Source organism: Lycorma delicatula, chromosome 7 (assembly GCF_047948215.1).
Source record: "Lycorma delicatula isolate Av1 chromosome 7, ASM4794821v1, whole genome shotgun sequence".
Classification (NCBI taxonomy): Eukaryota; Metazoa; Arthropoda; class Insecta; order Hemiptera; family Fulgoridae; genus Lycorma; species Lycorma delicatula.
In genome coordinates, this window is record NC_134461.1 from 59011039 (window position 1) to 59032330 (window position 21292).

Genomic DNA, 21292 nt, shown 5'->3' on the forward strand with positions numbered 1-21292 from the left:
AAATCTTCCTTACCCAATCTGAGATTTTATCTCTAGAAAAATTAACCAATTAGACTCAACTTGTACAATTTTTGTCAAACTGTTACAAACCTTTTCAAATAAAATTTTTATTTAAAAAAATGAGTATACTCAATTAAAAATTTAATCAAAAAACAAAAAGAAATATGGTAAAATCAGACAGAAAACTCCACACAATGATTACAAGGCAATCACTATATACCTGGAAATCATAATTTGTGTTAGAACTATATTAAACAACTGATACAAACATTTCCTTCAGAATCATATTTTAATGTAACAAGCATTTTGAATAATCACAAATCCTAAAATATTTTTACTCTTAAATGTAATATTTGTTTGAGTTTGATATCCAGGAATTAAATTTAAAAAAATGAACAATATTATTTTAGTTGATTTTATTAAATAAATTTAACATTCATAACAGTGTATCTAACACTTAACGAACACAGTAAAACCTTGTACATAGATGTTATACTGATCTACTTATATGGATTTAACCATTTCAATCGTGAATCCTTTTTCTTAGTATCAGCATCCAAATGTAAAGGATCATTTAAAAACTCATCAGTTAACTCTAGTTTCTTTGTTTCAAGATCACTTATTTTTTTTGTAATGGTTAATTCACCCCATTCATTTAAATGACAGTAATTAATATCATCATTTGTAGGCTCACCATTCATAAACTTTACTGGTGTAATTTTAACTAAATGCTTAATTTTCCACAACTCTCTATTCATCTCAGGAATATTTTTAACAACCACCACTTTTGACATCTGTAAACAAATATATATATATTTTAAAATAAATTACTTCCAACAAAACTCACAAAAAAAAAACAAACTACAAAATTAACAAAAATTTGTTTTTCTAAGTTAAAAAAAATCTAATTATTAATCTGCTTCAATATTCAAAATTTAATTTGTGTATAAAAAATGCTTAGTATTTATTAAAAAACAAAGAAACTTATATTTTATGTTGAGAGAATTAATACAAAAATTAACTAACTTTTTCTAAAAATTCATATCACACTGGATGCCTGAAGGATCCACATATAAAAATTACAAGAAAAAAGAGAACATAATGTCCTTTTCCAACATAAGGCAAGATAGGCCTCTCCAGAATAATATGGTAAATTATAAGATTTAAATTATTTTTATAGCAATTGGCATGATTTGTCAGAAACAAAAATATGTTTTCTTAAATACTTCTGGAAAGAACACAATGAATTAGAAACTGGTTCAGACAAATTTATGATGCCAAATAGTGACTGTACAAAAAAGTACATCAAGGGTTTTAATTTATTATACCTCTTGGATGAGGTGTAAAGTGTTGATTTAAGGCTAGAATCACAGAGAAAAAAGAATGATTTTAGTTGTGCACATGACTGTACATTGATTCCATATCTTTCTGCTTGACAATGCCACAATGAAAGATGGTGACTTCTGTGTTTTACAGTTTGCTAAATGAGAACCTGTAGTTACAGTCCAACATGCATTCAATACAAAGTTTAATTGTGATTGTCTTCCACTTGACAGTAATATCTATCGATAGAATAATCAGTTTGAAATGACTGGATGTCTGTGTAAAGGGAAAAGTACAGGATGAGGTCTTTTCTATGCAGTCCTAAAAATTTTGTTAGGAAAGCCAGCTGCAAACTAGTAATGGCAGTGTGGAATATTTTAAGGAAATGCTTATATATGTGTCCATACAGTTTACAGAGTCTGTTACAGGCTTTCAAGCCTATCGAATAAACTGTGTAATAGACTTCATCAAAATGTTGCATCATGAAGATTTTCTGATCATTATTGTGCTTAGTGATGAATCAACATTTCATTACACAGGAAAAGTTAACACACATAATATATCTGGAGGTTAGAAAATTCCCATGAAATCTCACAATGCAAAAGGGGCTCCCAAAAATTAAATGTTTTCTGTATAATAATCTGACAGCTAGTTTATAGGCCACTTTTTTTCCGCTGAAGCAAGCGTAACAGGAGTTGGCTTATTTGGATAAGCTAAGTACATGGCTCTTTCTTCAACTGGAAGATGGATGAGAGAATTTTATTTGGCAATAACATGGTCAGCCTTCTCACTGGCATCTGTATGGGATTGGTTGAATGCCTTTTTCCAAACTGTTGGATCAGTCAGCAAGAACCTGATGACAGAACTTGATTGGGAAGGCCTCCAAGGTCACTCAATCTGACCCCATGTGATTTTTTCCCTTTGGGATTTTATAAAGGATCTTATGTATGTGCCTCTGCTACCAACTGATCAATCCAATTTGAAGTACAAGATTGAAGCACCTGTCATTTCCATTATTCCAAACGTGCTGGTTAAAATGTGAGATGACCCTGCTGGTTGGATGTGTACTGTGTGACGACAAGTGTTCACATTGAACAACTGTGGGGAAAAACTGTAAGAGTTACTGTTTTATTTGTGATTAATTATTATAAATCATAGCTAAGAAATATGAAACTTTAAAACCCTGATTTATTTTTTTTTTGCACACACTAGTTTATTCAGTACTACATTTAGCAGAATATTTAGTCTCATAAAAAGCAATTTTATATCTATTTCTTTCCACCTTGTAGAGCAACAATCTTCCATTTTTTTGTTGCTCTTCCATACCTGCCATTCAAACCATCCTGATCAATGCTGCTACCCAACAGTCCAATGGTGTCTTTTGGTCAACCCTTAGATCTACTGCTCTCAACTTTCAAACAGTTTATATTTACAAGTGCAGAACTAATTTTCATCTCAAAACATATATTATTATATTAAAACATCTAATAATGACAACGTAACAATAGAGTATCCAGCTAATAAAAAATTATATATATAAATTACTAATACTTTTTAATGATGTGTAATTTAATATATAAATATGAATATTTATATATATACCTATAACACTTTCCTGAAATATTCATATTTAAATAAAATAACCATCAAAAGATTGTAGTGATACTACAATCATATTTATCAAAGAATCTAATTTACTTGGTGATAAAGGTTTATTTGAAAATATCTGCTGTTTGTACTTCAGTTAGTATACATATTCCACAGCTATATGTCAATCTAATTGTCAGATGTAGTGAAAATGTGTGCTTGTTTTGAATGCTCATAGAAAAAAGGTTTTTCAATGAATTTAATGTATTCTGGTTGTCAATGTACGTCACAAGAATAGAATCTTAATGAATATTTCCAACTTCTTTCAGTAATCTATTTTACCATACAAGGGATTTTGAAGCCTCACAAGCAGCCACATACTCTGCTTTCGTAGATGATGGGACCACATATTTTTGTAATTTACTCTTTCATAAGATTGATCCTACACTGAATTTTAACAACATGCTCTTCGTAGAAAGTGCTGTAATTTTATCTGCAGCATGGTCTGCATCACTATTTGCTTTGATTCTTAAAATTCTATTTCCTTGAATTCAATTGCATTATTAATGGTCACTTTCAAGTATCTCAGTATTCGCTTCGCTAATTTAAAATGTGCTTGAGTTGGTGCATCCTGAAGTCTTGAAGCTATATTAACTAGGCTAAATCTGGTCTGGTCACAAATATTAAATACATTAAACTACTAATGATATGTAGTTTGAGAATTCTAATATAATCATGAGACTTATCAATTTTCATTCCCAGTTAACAGCCTGTATCTAATGGGGTAATCTGATCACAAATTAATTGATTATTTCCTCTCATCCCATAACTAACCCATTATTCATACTAAAAAACAGTATCAATTTTTCATTATAAAACATAAAAGTATCTACTGCTTGTATGTTACACAATTCCTGTAAATTACAAGTTCCAAGGAATTCAACTGAAGCCTATTTCAGTCCATACAAACTTTTAAGTAATTTACACACACATGACTTGTATTGTTGTTATATCCCTGTAGTTGCTGAATATATAAATATATTTTTTTTTCTAAGGTACCAACAAGGCTCTTATGGTTTCTAATGTCAACTGGACTGGAAGTATCATCCTTTTCTTTGATTGTAACTCCTAGCCATTAAATGAGTTTTATAACGAATAATTTCATCTTGAGAATTCATTTTTATGAAAAAAATCAATCTATTATTAATGAATGTATTTTAAGACGGTAAATTCACTAATTCCTACATCTTATTCTTATAACAATGAATCCATTTCACCATCATTGCCACTTTCCAATACTTAACAACATTTGATTTCATAGCCTATCATAATCTGTTGGTACTTTTTTATCACTATAACTTTTGGATTCTGTTGCTAGCACGCTGGTTCTTTAATTTTCTGTCTACAAATATCCTTGTTTAGTCTATAATTCAAATAACTGAATTTTGCCAACTGCTCTCATTCTCATGTACCTCAAATTGTGAAATATTATCCAAGGTTGTTTATTTTTTATGTCATTTAAATTTGGCTAATTACTCTTATCCTTGCTTTCACTTTAAATTTCTATTCATTTATTCATGTTAATCTTCTTTGATTTTTATTAAAATTCATCTTCAATTTTATATCTCTAGAAACATGAACAAATTTTTCTTGAGGAAAGTAAATTTGATAACCACAATCAGCATAAGCAACAGATATCTTCGAATAGCTTTTACATCAAGTTTCTCTTGCTTCTGTTGGTGGGATGGGGGGGATCCATACAAAACATTCTGTGCCAAAAACCTTCAAGTGGTGAAAATAATTCTTATTCAAAAATAATTCTGTGGATGATTTTCCTTTAATTTTTGTTCTATTTAATGTATACATCACAGCAAGTACAGCTTCAAACCATAAACACTTTGATAGATGAACAGCTGATTGAAGCCATGAATGTGTCATCTTGTATATAATCCTATTTTGGTGTTCAGCAACTTCATTTTGTTGTGGAGTATAGAAACTGTAATTGAATGTTTTGGTCCAACGGTTTCAGCATATATTCTTATATCCTTGTTCTCAAATTCTTTTCTTCTATCAATATGTAATTTTTTTATAATCAATTCAGGTTGGGTTTTCACTAATTCAATAAAATTTTTCTTTCACTTCGTCTGTAGTAGACATGTAACTTTGAAACTGGAATAATTATATTTAAAAACAAGAAAATAACAATAATCGTTAAAAACATTCTCCTACATCAGGCTACAGATACCAGTCAAAATCAATTTTCTGTTTCAGTAGGTTTTTCAATTCTTTTACCAAAACTGAGTTGTTGATGATATTTACCAAGGATGTACCCTTCACAAAATTCATTACCCATTTGTACTGGAATTCCATGACCCTTAAAAAAAATGCAAATGTTGTTTATTTTGAAGACCGAATTTTTCATGCCAACTTTTCAGTGCATCTCTACACTAAATATCTCTACAGTTAATGGAAAATCAATGATATTCCATTATTCTGAATCAATTTCCTTTTGTCCAGCCTTTTTAACTGAAAACAAATTTCAAACTCCATCTGGACTGTACCACACATTTTCAAAAAATCAATCAGTAAAATCTTGACCATTAAAAGTTGTAACATTTATATGACCAGTACAAAGACCTTCTAATTTCACTCCTTGATGAACACTATCGAATTGGATAATTTTCATCCAAAGTTATCATACAATCCACAACAATCTGTTACATTATGTTTGGGCCCACTATCAATGTACCTCTCGTCACAATTGAATTTTTCAATATCAACTACGCACAAGCTATAACTCTCAGCAGAACTAATTCACTTTGTTTATAGAGGTGTATCATATTACATTTGAGTACCTGACTAAATTGAACTGGAACAATTAAATGATTCATAAAATCATAATCAATAAACTTGTACATACCATTCTTAATATGGTTTTTTATGTTTCCTTCCATTAGATTTTCAGGATCATGGCATCGATGACTCTTCTTTTTACATTTGAAATGAACCATGCCAATCTTACAATTATGTATTAAATGTCCATCTTTTCCATGAGAAACATCACTCTTGATCATTTTGTTTCAAAACTTTTGATGGAAAATCTTATTTTTTGTTGATTAACCTTAAATTTTCCTTGTTTTAAAATTTTTATACTACATTTTGATATCATTGCTACAGCCATGTATGTTTCATCTCTGTTTGTCAATTGAGGTTCATAATTCAGATAATTCTTTAGTAATTTTGCCCATGTTTTCTCTGCTTGAGGTAAATCATGCCAAGTGACAAATATAATCAAAGTCTTTTGATAGAGTTTGCAGCAATCTAGCACATAAATCATTTTCAACTGGTTTACAAAGTAACAACATTTTTGAATGTGAATCATCAAATTTTGCTAAATGATTTTGTACACAATCTGCTGATTCCCATTGGATATTGACAAAACTGATGTGGCACTAAATCTAAATTTTCAGTAGACTTAACAACATAAACTTGATTCAACTTATCCCAGATATCTTTTGTAGTATCACATCCAGCAACATGAAGAAATGACTTTGTATTGAGAGATAAAATAAGATGTTTCTTCACTTGAGCATTACCTTTTTCCATACAAGAAGTTTGTTTTCATAATTTTTGATACTGGTTAAATTTTATAAATGTACCACGAACTACATCTAAAACCATATCACATTCTAAAATAGTTTTCGTAATAATTTACCATGCTGCCCAATTTCCTTCACCAGTTAGCGTCTCTATTTGTTGCTAATTATTAATTCATTGTAATAGATATATTGTTGTTTAACAATGCTGCTGCTACCATGTTGTAATAAAACATCTAATTAATTTCAGTATATTTTATTAACTGAGAAAAAACATAGAAAACATCAAATAATAAAAACATAATATAGAGCATCCACCTAAATAAATATTAAATTACAAATATATGTATTAAATTACGAATCGATAGTTTTTAATGGTGCACAATTTATATATATATAATTTATTTAAATTAAATTTTTTGTAATCCATATCTCCGCTGTACATAAAATCTGGCTAATTATATAATATAAAACTTATAATATTTAGATATAAATATTAAAATAAATGAAAATAATCAAATAATAACTGGAGTGTATAAAAAACCTACCACAAATGAAATTATTATAAACAGGAATTTCAACCATCCTTGGTCTCAGAAAATTAATATTTTTAAAAACATGAAAAATAGAGCAATAAAATACATACATAAATGATACACAAGAATTGTATAACAAAATAAATAAAGAATGGATACGATACCTCATTGATCGATAATATATATAAAAAATATAATTCCAAATACTTCAATAACATAAACAGTACTACATTAAAACCCATAAATGAAAATATTTATATAAATTACTCCTACACAAATAAAATTATAGAAAACCTAATTAATGCTTATAATAATAAAAAATATAAACCTGATAATCATGTAATAAAACATTTAAAATATGATAATAAAATGGTAAAAAATAATTTTTCTGGTATTTATAAAATAAAATACAATAATTGTGAAAAAATATATATTGGAAAAAAGGTAGGACTTTTAAAGATAGATTTAATGAACATTTCAGGTCATTTAAAAAAAAAAAAAAAAAAAAAGTTTCTATTTGTATGTATATGAATGTAACAGACCATTTAATAATTAACAAACATAATATAACTACTAGTGTGGAAATATATATATTGTTACCACATATATGCCTAAGTTAATATCGGCGGATGACTTTGATAGCAGCTAAGAAGCTAAGATGTGAGTGGGAGTACAGTATACATATGCGCTGGTACAAGCATTACTCCTGCCATGCAGTTCTCCCACTATAGCGGCACTGCGGTCCCACCACTCCAATAAAAGAGCATGTACGAGAGTGAATTTTTAATTCATCGTCGACCACCACCTGGAGAAGACTAAGAAAAAGAAGATGAAAGATGTTCCCTGACTGCCTTAATGTGGGACCTCCTGGCGGATGCCAACATCCCTGCAGAGCAGCAGGCCTGGACAGCTGAGGAAGCCGCTGAATGTGGATGCTACCTTCCTGCTCCAGCTCGCCGAGCTTCAATCGCCCTGGCTTCAATGGCCCAGCGTGGGATCGATCAGGGAGAACTGCTTTAGCCGTGCCAGTGAAAGACGACTGACACTGATCCGACACTGTGGGGTCACCACTGCCATGCTGCAGTGAAGACCCAACTAACTGCCGCTGAGGGTAAACCCAGTCGGATTTCAATGGATGAGTTGCAACTAACCGACTTCACCGGAGACCAGCTTTCCAGATCTAACAGTTCTTCTCAGAGCTAACGCAAAAAATGGCCCTTTTCAGGACCACCACTTGTTGCCCCATAAATTTGGAAAGCCGCGTTGATTTGAGGAGCCTTTGACAACTCTACCAAGTGACCCAAGTGGGGCATTGGGAGTCTTCGCGGGCTGCTAGAAGACCACGTGACAACACTGTATTGAGCGGATATGCCTAAGTTAATTGAGTAATCAATGTTATGAACACACTTACAAGTTATGAATTACGAGCTGTCGAAACCATTTGACGACAACAGTCCTTCTCAGGGCTACGATAAGGTTATTAAGTGTCATGTACCGTCAAAGCCATTTGATATATATAAATGTACATTCAGCCTAATGAATCTGCAGACAGAATTTGATGGGGATATTCTTATAAATATTATTTAAGATGGTCATAAATTAATAAGGAATCTTAAATAAATTACATAATCAGAACAGTGCTGTATTAACATATAGATAGCATGTCAAAGGAAATTTATAACATTTTAAATTAAAAGAAAAAAAAAATTATTGACAACAAATATTTGTTCTATAAATTTTAACGTATGATGTTATATACTTCTATTGTGTAAATGTAAAAAAATAAAATTTAAAACAAAACATTACTGAAGATGGGCTTACGCTTGAAAGTGCTGTAATGAAAAAAAGGTAAGGGGGTATCCATTTTAATTCAACAAATGATCAGTGCATCACTAATTTTAATTTTGATGATATTTGGTATATGATAACTACCCACCTTGTAGTGGCCCAAAAATATTCTCTTATATTTAAAAAAAAATTTTTTCTCGAATAACAGACTATAAAAAACAGCCATTTTCATCACTTTTCCCATGGTCTGCATTATTCCTATTTTACATTTTACAGAGGGTCAAAAAGGGCTTTTTGGAAATATTAAAGATGGAACTTCATCTAAGTGTACTCAAAATTCATTCTGTTACATAACCAAATCTTATATGTTACTGAAGTTATGTTTACAAATTGTTGTTTTTTCAAAATTTGAGCTCAAAATAAATAATGAAGGGCTTAGGGTATCAGGCCTGTTTTTATCTTTTAATTCTTAGGAACTAGTAGTACTTAACCACATGTGGGACAGGTGGCACAAATCTGAAATGTTTACAGCAGTAAGTACTTTAAAACTACATAAAATTTATTTTGTTACTCAAAGGGGTTGACAAATAATGAAGCCAACAAAACCGCTAAAAACATTGCTCTTTTTAACTGTAAACAACATATACAGTTAAAAAGAATGTTAATGTTTATATATATATATATAAAACATATGTATATCAGAATTTAGTATCTAAACTCTTCTAGTTCTTTTTGGATTTAATTAATACTTTAACTAAGTTATCAAAACACTACTTCTAAGCATTTTTCTACTGTCAAATGGTAGCAGTAATATCTACTCATGTTTCTATGTCAGTGGCCAAATAATAAGAGTTTAGTAAAGATTATTACTATAACCCATTACTGCTTGCTGAACAGACAACTTTTGGTAGAATTAAAACAGTCTTGTAATTATTAAATAATATATAATTACTAAATTTTGATGGATGAAGACTTCTTAAGTCTATAAATTATTTAAGAGCTATTTTTTTTTTATCATTTAAACCGAAGAAAAATAATGGTCTGTGTAACTGCTGTGCACAATTGATCAGATATATAATCAATATCACATGATGTAATTTTTCATTCCATTTAAGTGTAAATTTTCTAATTAACTTAACTGTAATACACTTATTGCAGGACAATCGAGAGGAACACTAAAAATTACCTTTTCATCTTCTCCTAAACCAATGTTGGTCAAAATCCTTTTTAATTTAAACCAGTTTCCATGAAATGGCTTGATTCTTTGAACCATAAATAATTTGGGTGGATCAACTGGTGGATCTTTTTCATCAGGATATCTAAACATAAACAAACATATTAAAATAAATTATATATCTAATTCATTTGTATGAGTGAGGGCCAGTTCCTCCTGCCAAAGCAAAAACCATGGCTTAAATAAAGCTGTAACAATAGAAAAATATAAACCTTGCAAATCCCTTAATTACAACAAAAATATATTTGTAGTTACTGGTCAATTACTTGATTAATTCATTTTTAAAAAAATTTAATATACCATAGTGAACATGCTTAGGATAACAGGAGAACACAAAATCTAAATGACAGAAAGTATGTGATCTGTGCAACGTCAAAGTCCTACAACATTATCAGTATTCGATTAGCAATCAGTTTTGTGAGTTATGGAGACCTGTTTAGATGCTAATTTGTTCTGTGGACAGAGGTTGGGGTTAAGGTTACAGAGTTTTGTAGAGAGATATAAAACATAAACTAACCTTAAAAGTTATCATTCATTGAAGATGACTGACAGCACTCAAGCATCTCTCATACATGACAAATAACATAATACAGAATATGTGATAAAGTCATACATTTCTGTTTGAGCATAAATTCAGCCAAATACCCTAAGAGATGGTGTTAATTATTGCCATACCTTGGTAATTTACTCCTATCCTTTCCACAAAAGTTATCATTAAGTCAAACCTGAACCTTAACTCTAACCTCTTTACACAGAATGGTTTAACATCTGAATAGGTCTCGATAACTCACAAAACTGATAGCTAATTGACTAGAGTAATAATAATAATAATGCAGTGTGGACTTTGACCTTGTAGGGGTCACCTGTTATGCAAATTGGCTTTCTGAATTTGATTTTTTAAATCTTGTATTTTCCTGATTCTAAGCATATTTGCACTATGGTGTATACATACATATAAGTACAAACAAAATTGAATTTAATCAAGTAATTGCTCACATTTACCATTTTTGTTTTAAACAAAGTTTTAATTTTTCTTATTAAGTATGTTGGAATTAATGGAAACTAATGTTTCCAAAATCCAGTAATGTTTTATTATCAAATGATAATTTGTTAAAACCTTGTAATCAGTTCAACTTATGCCATTACGTTTGTTTTCACCTTCCAAGCAATATTTATATACAATTATTAAAATTGGTTGGACGAGTAAGAGTAAGATAAAATAAAAACTTTGTAACTAGTATTTACCTTGGATAATAAGTAAATCCATGATACTTCACACCGTTAGTCCACGATTTAGGAGGCGGTTTACCTTCATAATTACGACGAGGTATTATAAGAGATTTAAAAGTGTTCAAAAATGTAATCTTTGTTTTATTCATGGGTTCAAGTTTTATTCACAACCAAAACCTGTAAAACTTGAGGTGGTTATGAACCTTAATATTAATTCCTACGCATAAGACAACGCAATTTTTTCTTAAAAGAGAGAAAAGTAGAAAGCCGCACAAGTAAGGAAAAACCTTTCTATTTTTTTCATTTAAGTGAAATTCATAACCTAACAAAACCACTGAACATCTTATCCAGCAGATTAGTTCGTCATATCTCTACGGGATAAACTAGCGCCCAGGACGGCAAAAAATGTAAATAATTGAAATCTAAATTAAAATGCATAAAATCAGCAAACAATATTTTCAATAGTAAACTGGATATCATTTAAAAAGTTTGTATTTTCATGAAATACTTCATATCTTGGGCCAAAAAATGTAATTTGTTTTAAGTTGCTGATAACATTGTTATAGAGAATAAATAAATTCAACGTTGTTTATAAATGTGATGCCATTTTCAACATAACTGCGTTAATTTTCAGCCTCTAGTCTTTAAATAACCCTTACAGATTTAGTTTGGTAACTATACAGCTCAGAGGACATTTCTAACCTCAAATCTATATTTTACTATGTTAATATATAAGTCAATAACCAAGGTACTTTTTTTACCGTTATGTTGGTTCATTGCAATCATATGTTACCAGTTACAGCGTTGTTTAAAGATCAAACAATGAATGGTGGGAGGGAAAAGTGAACAACTAAAATGTTTGTGCTAACCTGTATTAATTAATAATTACGAATTTCATCGTCAGTTTTGTTAGTGTATATGACGTTATTTGTTACTGGGAATGTTTTTTTGATAAGGTAATGTCGGTTCTCGACATTTATAAATTCTATTTTATTGTTTAGATAGTTATTTAATTATCTTATCTTCTGCAGTACTCTTTTAATTAACGTTAAGCTTGTTTTTAATCATGTTACATTCGTAACCTATTCAATAATTATTATAATTAAAGTAATCTGTTGATCATGAATTATTTTGAATCTTAAAAGCCGATTTATGCTTATCTGTGTAGGTAGACGTCTTGATTGAACATGTCTGATTGTCACTTTAAGTAATTGGTTTGAAACTGTTACATTACCCCAATGAACGTGTTGTTGCATTACTTAACAGCTAAATTTAGATATATACCACGCCGTTGACCGCTAATGTAACCTCTGCAGTGTGAGACATCAGTTGTTTTATGACTTAATTGTAAGATTTATGTTATAAAATATCCCTTGTGTTACACAACTGTATAAAATTAATTATTTTTTGTTACATATACATCATGTTACAGGATGATATGTATTTATAATATGTTTGTTTTAGAGTGTAATATTTTATTTGGTACTAATCATTAATAATGATTGTTTTAATTGCACAGATATTAAGTACTTTTATTCAGCCGATTATAACAAAAATTAGTTTACTGAATTAATTAATCTGATGGTGAGTTTTGAAATTTATTGTTTTTTAGAATACACTTCATTAGTCATTAGATTAGATTTCATCTTTATTTTCATCAAGTTACCTACTTTTAGGAATTGATGATTTTGTAATTAGTATTTTGTTCACTAATCTGTACAAGAAATGCAGTATGTGCTTTGCCACATTTGCCCAAGTGACATCACAAACTATAAGATTATGTACAAAAACTTTTTCATGATTTATAAAATTGTCTTCCGTTATTGTAATTCCAACCTTTGTTATAAGGGAAAAGTTTCAAATTTGGTTGAACATTCTTTTTACCTTGATAAACAACAGATTAGAGTTAGAGCTCCCTTTAAGTAATTCTTTTAAATTAATCCATGCATGAACTTTTTTAAAGTTTAAACAATTGTATCATTTAAAAATTGAATAGGCTCTTGCTTTTTCTATCGAACCTTAATTTTTTTTTATTAAAATCAAGGTTGAAATTGGTATTTAGAAAAAAAACAAGCAAAAACTTTGTATTGATTAAAATCATATTAATTACTATTTATTTCAGTCATTTAATTTTTTTTTTCTTCACATAATTAGATGTTGAATCTAAAACTTCTTTTGTTAAATCTGTAAACTTGCCTTTCTTATATTACATTTAAGGAACCCAAGAATATTTATGTTTTTTAAACATTTTCTTTCAAGGTTGATTATAAAACATCTAAAAAATGCAAATAAATACTTTTTCTATTACAACTAACTTATTTGTTTCACTTATTTAGTGAAGTGAATAAAAACCAGTATTTACTTTTACTTGCAATTATACAAGTTTTTACTTGCAGTTCTGTGAATAAACAACAGTAAACCAAATACTTGACAAGTATTCTCTTTACTTGTAAAATAGGGAAGTGAATAACCTTTACTTATCAAGCGTTTACTTGTAACTACACGCAATTACTGATTCCGGTCAGACTTTACTTAAAACGAGTGAATAAAATCTTAAGTTTGGAAGAGTATTCAAGTATTTACTGGTAGAATTTCAAGGTAGCTATTTAGTAACCTTATCAAACTTTCATTTAATTTTTTATACTTGGTATGGCTGCCTTTGTCAACATTCGTCAACCAAAAACTTACAAAGAAAGGCGAGTATTGAGTCCAAGAAGATATGAAGAACTAATTCGTTTTACAAAAGAATCAGTTGAATTTTTGACGAACGCTTTTTTGGAAGAAAGTAATGAAAAGCGAGGAGGTGCTCTGTCATCACAACAGAAGATGGAAGTATTTTTGCTGTACTTATCAGACCCTGGATTTCAAAACGGTGTCAGTGAAGACTTCGGGATTCACCGTTCTACAGTATGCAAAACTTTCGATTACGTTCTGAATAAAATAAACGAAAAGGCATCTGAGTGGATTCACTTTCCACAGAATGCTCATGAGTTAAATGAAGCCAAGAGAAAATGTAGTTCTCGCTTTAAAATGCCGAGTGTAATAGGTGCTGTGGATTGCACGCACTTAGAAATAAATAAACCAGCACGCTACAGAGACTGTTACGTAACCGTAAGAAGTATCCCAGCATCAACGTTCAGGTAACATGTGATTCCACTGAAAAAATCACTAGCGTTGATGTTTCTTGGCCGGGTAGCATCCATGACAGTTGCATTTGGAAACGGAGCAGTGTTTGCCAAACCATGGCTAAATTTAATGGTACGGTATGCCTTTTGGGAGACAGTTTTAAAACGCTGTTACAAAATCATTTTATATGGCATCTAAGTCGCTTATTTTGTTTATACGATGTAAAACGTTTTATTTAGACTAGAAAGAATATGACCATTTTTTTATCAGAAATGTATAGCTTATCTTACTAGCAACATATCGATGTATTGAAACACATAATAAATTATGATATACGGCACGCAAAAATAAAAAGAAGGAATTGTGGTCATAAATACGTCACTTTACTTGAGGTCTATTAATATCTTTTCTGACAAATGATATCGGTAAACATGTAACACATAAGGATTCGTAATGAATAAGAGTTTACAGTAAAAATGGTTTTTTGTCAATATGATTAGCCTTTTGAGTGGTGGGAATTTTTATAAAACGTAGTTTTCTGAATCTACGTTCACTTATACTAACATATGTTACTAATTTGTGATTTATGACACGGGTTTTTCATCATATTTTGCCCAATTTTCAACCGATTTGCTTGAAAGTATTATTTTTAAAATCAGCAAACTATGTTTCATAACAGAAAGCAAAATAGATTTCGCTAATAAAAAACGCGGTAGAAATGTGCAAAATAATTCTGCAATTAAATTATTGTAATTTTTGAGGCAATCAGATACCAACATATTTTCGCGGATAGCAATCAACCGCGGATCATTGTGATGGGAAAAGATTAAAACAAAAGAAACGTTTGATGTATTGACAAACGTGTCTGAACATGATGATGTACAGGATATGAATCATATAAGTGTTTACTTGATAAGTAAAGAGAATACTGGATAAGTAAAAGCAAAATGGGAAAACTACTGGCAAATACTTGGACAAACTACAAATGTTACAAGTGTTTACTTATAAGTATTAGTAAAAGGTTATTCACTTAGTCTCAAGGGTTTACTTTACTTGACCAGTATTTACTTTAAAGTAAAAAGTATAGTTTATTCACTTCATTAATTATTTTTTTTTAAAGGTGTATTATAATTTTGATGACTACCATTGAGATAATTACTTTAAAAACTGAAACATTCATTAACATTTTATGTATAGGTAGTATCAATTTATTGGAAACAAAGAAAGGCATTACTGAAATGAACACATTTAGGTAATGCTACTGTAAGTCAAACTTTCTGACATTGTTTTGTTTTCAACTAATGTGTAATGCATTGAGCTCATTCAAAAGAAGGTTTAGCTACCAAATTATAAAACTTCAAGGGAAATTGACATTGACATTAAAGGACAATTATAGTAAAGCAATTAGAAAAATGCTCGAACATAAAAAAAAAATAAAGTAGTTAAATATAATTTAGTAATGTGATTCAAATTCACAATTTTAACTTTATCAGAGTGTATCTATGATTTTTTGGTTATTGTCTTAGAATTGCTAAAACTGTCAATAGACAGAATTTTTTAATTTAGTAATTGCAGTTTAGGATATATAGGGCAAACTAAGAGAAATATTGTGACTAGTATAAATGAATAATTGGCCCTTTGTAAATATAGAAGACCAGAAAAATTGGCTCTAGAGTAGAAGCTGGTCACAAAATTAGTTCATTAGAAATGAGAATTAAAAAAAAAATGTACAAAAACAGAAGTTACGTAGTTGGAGAACTTTATTTGTCATTAATGAAACTGTAACTTTCCTTTATAACAATGGGGAATTAATTTCATATGAGTTTTTACAAATTTTAAATAAATTTATTAAACATCTTTTTGTGAAAATTTTCTATAGCAAGAACATTAAACAGTTATCCATTCCCTTGAATTTTGTTCATGGATAATGATGTCTTTATTACTGGTTTAAGGCCCATTTCTATTTTTCTTGGGATAAATTTTTATCTGATCTAAGAGACATGGTCATGGTGGGCAATCTGAGTTTCAGCGTAACTTAAATTGATATATTTTCTTTGTCCAGTGAATTCTGTTCACCACAGGTACTGGGTGTGTGTATAGTGAACTGTCAGAGAAAGCTACTCTGATTGGTGCTTCTTATTACCCAGCTGATTTATGTGTATCATAGCCATGAGAAAGACGGCAACAGTCTTTGCAGAAGAAATAAACTAATGTATTCCTTTCTGTTTAAAAACAATGCAAAGTGTTACCCCTCTACTCAGTAAGAGAATCTAACACTGTATGTTATAGTGTTGTTTTAGTTTGTTCAATTAAAACTAATTTCTCTGGAAAAATCTTTTATTTAAATTGATTTTAACATTGTTATCCTTTTTTAATAGATTTAAAAAAAAGTGAAATTAAATATCTTAGTTTATAAATGTTTCATCGACCATCTAACATTAATTAATCTTTTCAAATTATTATGAAGTAAAATCAGTATGCACATGTTAAGTATCAGTAGATTTGTGTCCTTTACATCTGAAGAATTTATGGTCAGATTTAAACAAATTTTGGAATATATGATATATTTTATACAAAAATTGATTGAATTTTTTAAAATAAAATAAAATACATTTATTTTTTAAAATAAGTTTTCCTACTGAAGAAGATGGAACTTTTAATTTTTATGAAATAAAGGTATGAAATCATTATTCATAATTTTTATGCAAACAAAACATGAATCTATTCTGTGAATGTTTCTTTTTTAAAGGATAACTTACTAAGGACATTAATAAAATGGAGTTACCCAGTGAAATGAAAATTGTATGCAAGATTTATTTAATTTGCTGATCTGGAAGAAATGTTTTATTACATCTGTTTCCAATTTATTTTTTAAGAATTCTCTTGATGTTCAGGTGTTATTAAATCAACAAATTATAAATTAAGGTGTTAGTTTATTATATTATAATATTAAAAGCAACTATATCTCAGCTTAATTTGTTTTAACCTTATGCGTTTTTAAATCTTTTGCTTTACGTAGTAACAATTTAGTGTTTGCGATATCTGTTAATGTTAGCAAGAAGAAATTTCTCTTGTTAAACATTTTATTTCATAACTATTTTTAAACTAGCTAAACAATTTAATAGTTCTCTTTTTGCCTCAAGAGCTTTTTAATTCTATAAGCAGTTGTTTGTAAAACAGAATAATAGAATTTAATCTAAACAATCAGTAATACAATTTAAATGACAAAATCATATCTCATGAAAAAAAAATTGATAAGTATCTGAAATGATACCGTAGAATTTTTTCCAGAGCTTTTATTGAGCTCCTTTGTTTATGATAGAAATAAGCTCATAAAGGATTTCTAAACATATTTTCTTATATTTGGAAAGTGCAGCTATTTTTACATTTTTACCTTATTTAATTTTGCATGTGGCACAATATTTAACGTATTTATAACATTTTACTACATAATATGGTTTTTTAAGGTAGTTCCTTAACTTTAATCATTCTTCCAAATTAATATTAATTTTGCATGGTTGGGTATTATTGAACTTCTTTATTGCATGATATATAATTACATTAAGCTATAATTGCATTAGTTATACTGTTAATAACATGCGCGTTCGCGCATGTGCTTATGCTCGCGCGCACACGACTATGAATGACACAGATTTGCCAGCCTTAAGGAGAGAAATTTCCCAGCAGTCTTTAGAGATATCCCTTGTAGTTTTTTATTAAAGTATGGCAATCAATAAATGTCTTTTCTAAAGTTAAAAATGTGGATAAATTAAATTTAGCATGTGCTCTATTTTTCATCATGAGTTGTATCATATTCCAATCGTACAGATGTACCCTATAAAGGGGTAACTCAATGCTACTTATTAAGTATAAGGTTATGATATGTTATTTTAAAGAAAATGAACATCAACAATTTTGATTTAAAAAGGTTCACTTTATGACAGCATAACCAAAATGGAGAATTTAATATTTTTACTGTTAGTTTCAGTAGTGACCTACATTATCTCTTAAATAACTGCTGTACCTCAAAACGTCTAATTTTTAATATGAAAGTTATACTTGATGCTGAAGACCACTTTTGAAACTTAACTGTAAAAATATTAAATGGTCACCATTTTGGTTAGGTTGTTGTAGCCTCCTTTTTTTTTTTATTTGTCAAAATCTTAATTTTATAATGGCTATAAAATGATGTATCACAGCTTTACCTGTTCTATTTCAGATGTTTTAATTGCTCTTCCATAATGCTTTGGGTAGAGGGGGTTGTAGTGATTACATATTGAAATATAGTAGATTGTTTTGAGGTAGAAGTATTTGCTAAGTTTAATTTTTTTAGGTTTTCTTAAGTTTTTCTTTTCTTCATTAACATTCTGTATACTAGTAGTAAATTAGTTTATATGCTAATATATAAATTGAAATAGGTAATTTAGTTTATAAGAAAGGCAAATTATCAATTGAATGAAATGGAAGTGAAAAAAATAAATGAAATAAACACATTTTCCATTTAAAATCTTTAATTTAGATTAACATTTTTTAATATATTAGTTACTGTTTTCCAAAAAAAAACATTACTTATTTCATTACGTTTTTATATTTACTCATTATATTTACCTTTACTTAAGCACGATGCACCCAAATAACAATAACATGAAAACTAAATGAGAAATCAACAATCTAAGAACATATGGTTACAGAGGAGGTTATGTGGAACACAAAGCTGCCAACCGCATGTCACCAAACATCTCCATTGGTGCGTAATTAAAAAATTTTGGTTATTTTTTGAATAGACCTTGTAAAACCTTGATAAATTGTTAACTTTGTTTATATACGTCAGACAATTATGATGTTTGTTAATTTATCATTTAGTGTTTGTTTGCTGATGTAATTATAATACTTGTTGAGAATAGGCTGGTTTTTTAATAATATTTAAAAATATGTAACATTAGATTTCTTTTTATGGTAAAATACAAAATCATTTATAAAGTATAAACAGCAGAATTAGTAATATTTAAAAGTAATACATAATACCATCCAGTAATATAAAACAGTATAAGTTGTATTTACATGATAGCAATTTGCTTGTGCATGTGAAATCTAAACTGAATGTTTTCAGTTGGGAAACATTTAACACATGATGGTTGTGTTATTTTTTAACTTAAACTTATTGATATTCAAAATGATAACCATTAATATCGATACATCATGGCAATGGTTTAATACACAGTGACACAGACTAAACAGTAATCTAGCAAGCTATAATCTTCTTTTTTCCTTAGCTTCTGGGAATTACTGTTCAGGTGTTACTTCGGAGGATGAATGAGGATGATTTGTACAAGTGTAAATGAAGTGTAGTCTTACATTCTCAGTTCGACCATTCCTGAGATGTGTGGTTAATTGAAACCCAACCACCAAAGAATACCGGTATCCATGATCTAGTATTCAAATCCATATAAATGTAATTGCTTTTACTAGGACTTGAATGCTGGAACTCCAAATCAGCTGATTTGGGAAGACGCGTTCACCACAAGACCAATCCGGTGGGTTAGGCAAACTGTAATCTAGCTGAAGATATTGTGTTAACTGCCATTTGCTGTCTCACCTGCTGCTGTTTCCTTGATTTTATAGCAGTGTTTTTTAAATCCTCAAAGGTAATCTATGAGTATTAAATCTGAAGATCAAGCTGGTAACTCTGAAATACTTTCTTTGCCCTATTCATTCTCTCAGGAAATATATTGTCAATGAATTCCATTTGCCGTGATGATGTGAGGTGGAGCCTCATCTTATTGAAAGTAATAAATTTCTTCATCCACAAAAAGGTTGTGTACAGCTGGAGTAACGTTATTATGTAGCATTTGTAAGTAAGACACTGGTGACAGTCCCCTCAAAGAAGAATGGCCCAGCAGTCCCTGTAAGAGATAAACCATTCCATACTATTAAGCTTGGAAAATTACCATGTTTCTGAACAATTTTATGTGAATTTGCATTACTCCATTAAACACCGTTATATCTATTTAATTTTACATTAAGCTTCATTGGCCTCATCTGACCAAAAATTTAATCTTTAAACCATTCATTTGTTTAATACTTTTTCCAGTACCATTCACAAAACTGTACTTGCTGCTCTGAAGCATCATAATTTAATGTATGTAGAAATCATGGGATGTATGGTCTTCATCATTTACTAGCTTGAAAAATTCTTTTAACAGATGTTTTCAATACCAGTCTTATGAAAACAGAGATTTCTTTGGGTATCTTGTAAAGGTTTGCACTACTAAAGTGCAAACATTACCAGTAGAGGTTTTTTCTTTGCCTTCGTCCAGACCACCCCTTCTTTACATTTTCTATTGTTCCCTTAGCTTCAGATTTGTCAGGAATTCTTGCAGTTGTGTTGATGTTCCAAATTCCATTGCCCAATGGGTCTGACTTGACTATTTGTTCAGTAGTTCAGTGTGATTATATTGAATGTAAAATTCAAAATCGATGTAACATAGGATTATTATATGGTAATAATAAAAAATATACAATGTTAAATACATTTTTTTATTTTACAGATTATACACAATATTGTTCTAGTTAGAAGTTCTTAAGCAGTGACACCATTTTATATTATTTAGACAGTGAAATGTTAACATGTCACATTCTTTTACAATACCATCATTTAGTTTTTTAAGTTCTTATACTTCATGTATCAAAATAGCTGGCCAGCCGATTTTACCTCCTTTGGTAAGTATATTTTTGTTTACTTTATTAACCATAATTTAATTTCTGTTTGTTTGTTTTAGCATTCGGATAGTTATTGAATTAGTTCAAAATTATAAAGCTGTAATTTTTAAATGCTAAAATTTATAGTATAGTGTGTGACACTTTAAATATTA

The 21292-nt window shown here is 29.5% G+C and overlaps 2 protein-coding genes across 7 annotated transcripts in view; one reads left to right on the forward strand and one right to left on the reverse strand.

Moving 5' to 3' along the window:
* Positions 1-401: 401 nt before the first annotated feature.
* Positions 402-11676, reverse strand: mRpL30 (mitochondrial ribosomal protein L30). The gene is made up of 3 exons (XM_075370886.1): positions 11310-11676; positions 10017-10149; positions 402-794 (listed from the first exon to the last, which is right to left on the reverse strand). The coding sequence occupies exons 1-3, from the start codon at positions 11441-11443 to the stop codon at positions 501-503; spliced, it is 561 nt and encodes a 186-aa protein (XP_075227001.1). The 5' UTR covers positions 11444-11676; the 3' UTR covers positions 402-500.
* A 416-nt stretch (positions 11677-12092) lies between these two features.
* Positions 12093-21292, forward strand: part of LOC142328245 (uncharacterized) — a 37326-nt gene continuing 28126 nt past the window's right edge. For 2 of the 6 annotated variants that reach the window (XM_075371886.1, XM_075371891.1), the window contains exons 1-3: positions 12093-12250; positions 17170-17345; positions 20969-21140. In XM_075371886.1, the coding sequence (XP_075228001.1) occupies positions 21048-21140 (93 nt within the window). In that variant the 5' untranslated portion in view covers positions 12093-12250; positions 17170-17345; positions 20969-21047. Of the gene's footprint in view, positions 12251-12813; positions 12879-17169; positions 17346-19039; positions 19168-20968; positions 21141-21292 lie in introns of those variants that run through there. The other 4 variants (XM_075371887.1, XM_075371889.1, XM_075371888.1 and 1 more) reach the window with 4 other exon arrangements.

What these genes read in the sequence shown, in the direction of transcription:
- mRpL30 (XM_075370886.1), bottom strand. Translation starts at nt 11,443, where the DNA reads ATGAATAAAACAAAGATTACATTTTTGAACACTTTTAAATCTCTTATA. An exon ending in GGATTTACTTATTATCCAAG is followed by an intron (nt 10,150 to 11,309) that starts GTAAATACTAGT and finishes GTTTATGTTTAG; the next exon opens with ATATCCTGATGAAAAAGATC. An exon ending in GTTTAGGAGAAGATGAAAAG is followed by an intron (nt 795 to 10,016) that starts GTAATTTTTAGT and finishes ATTTGTTTACAG; the next exon opens with ATGTCAAAAGTGGTGGTTGT.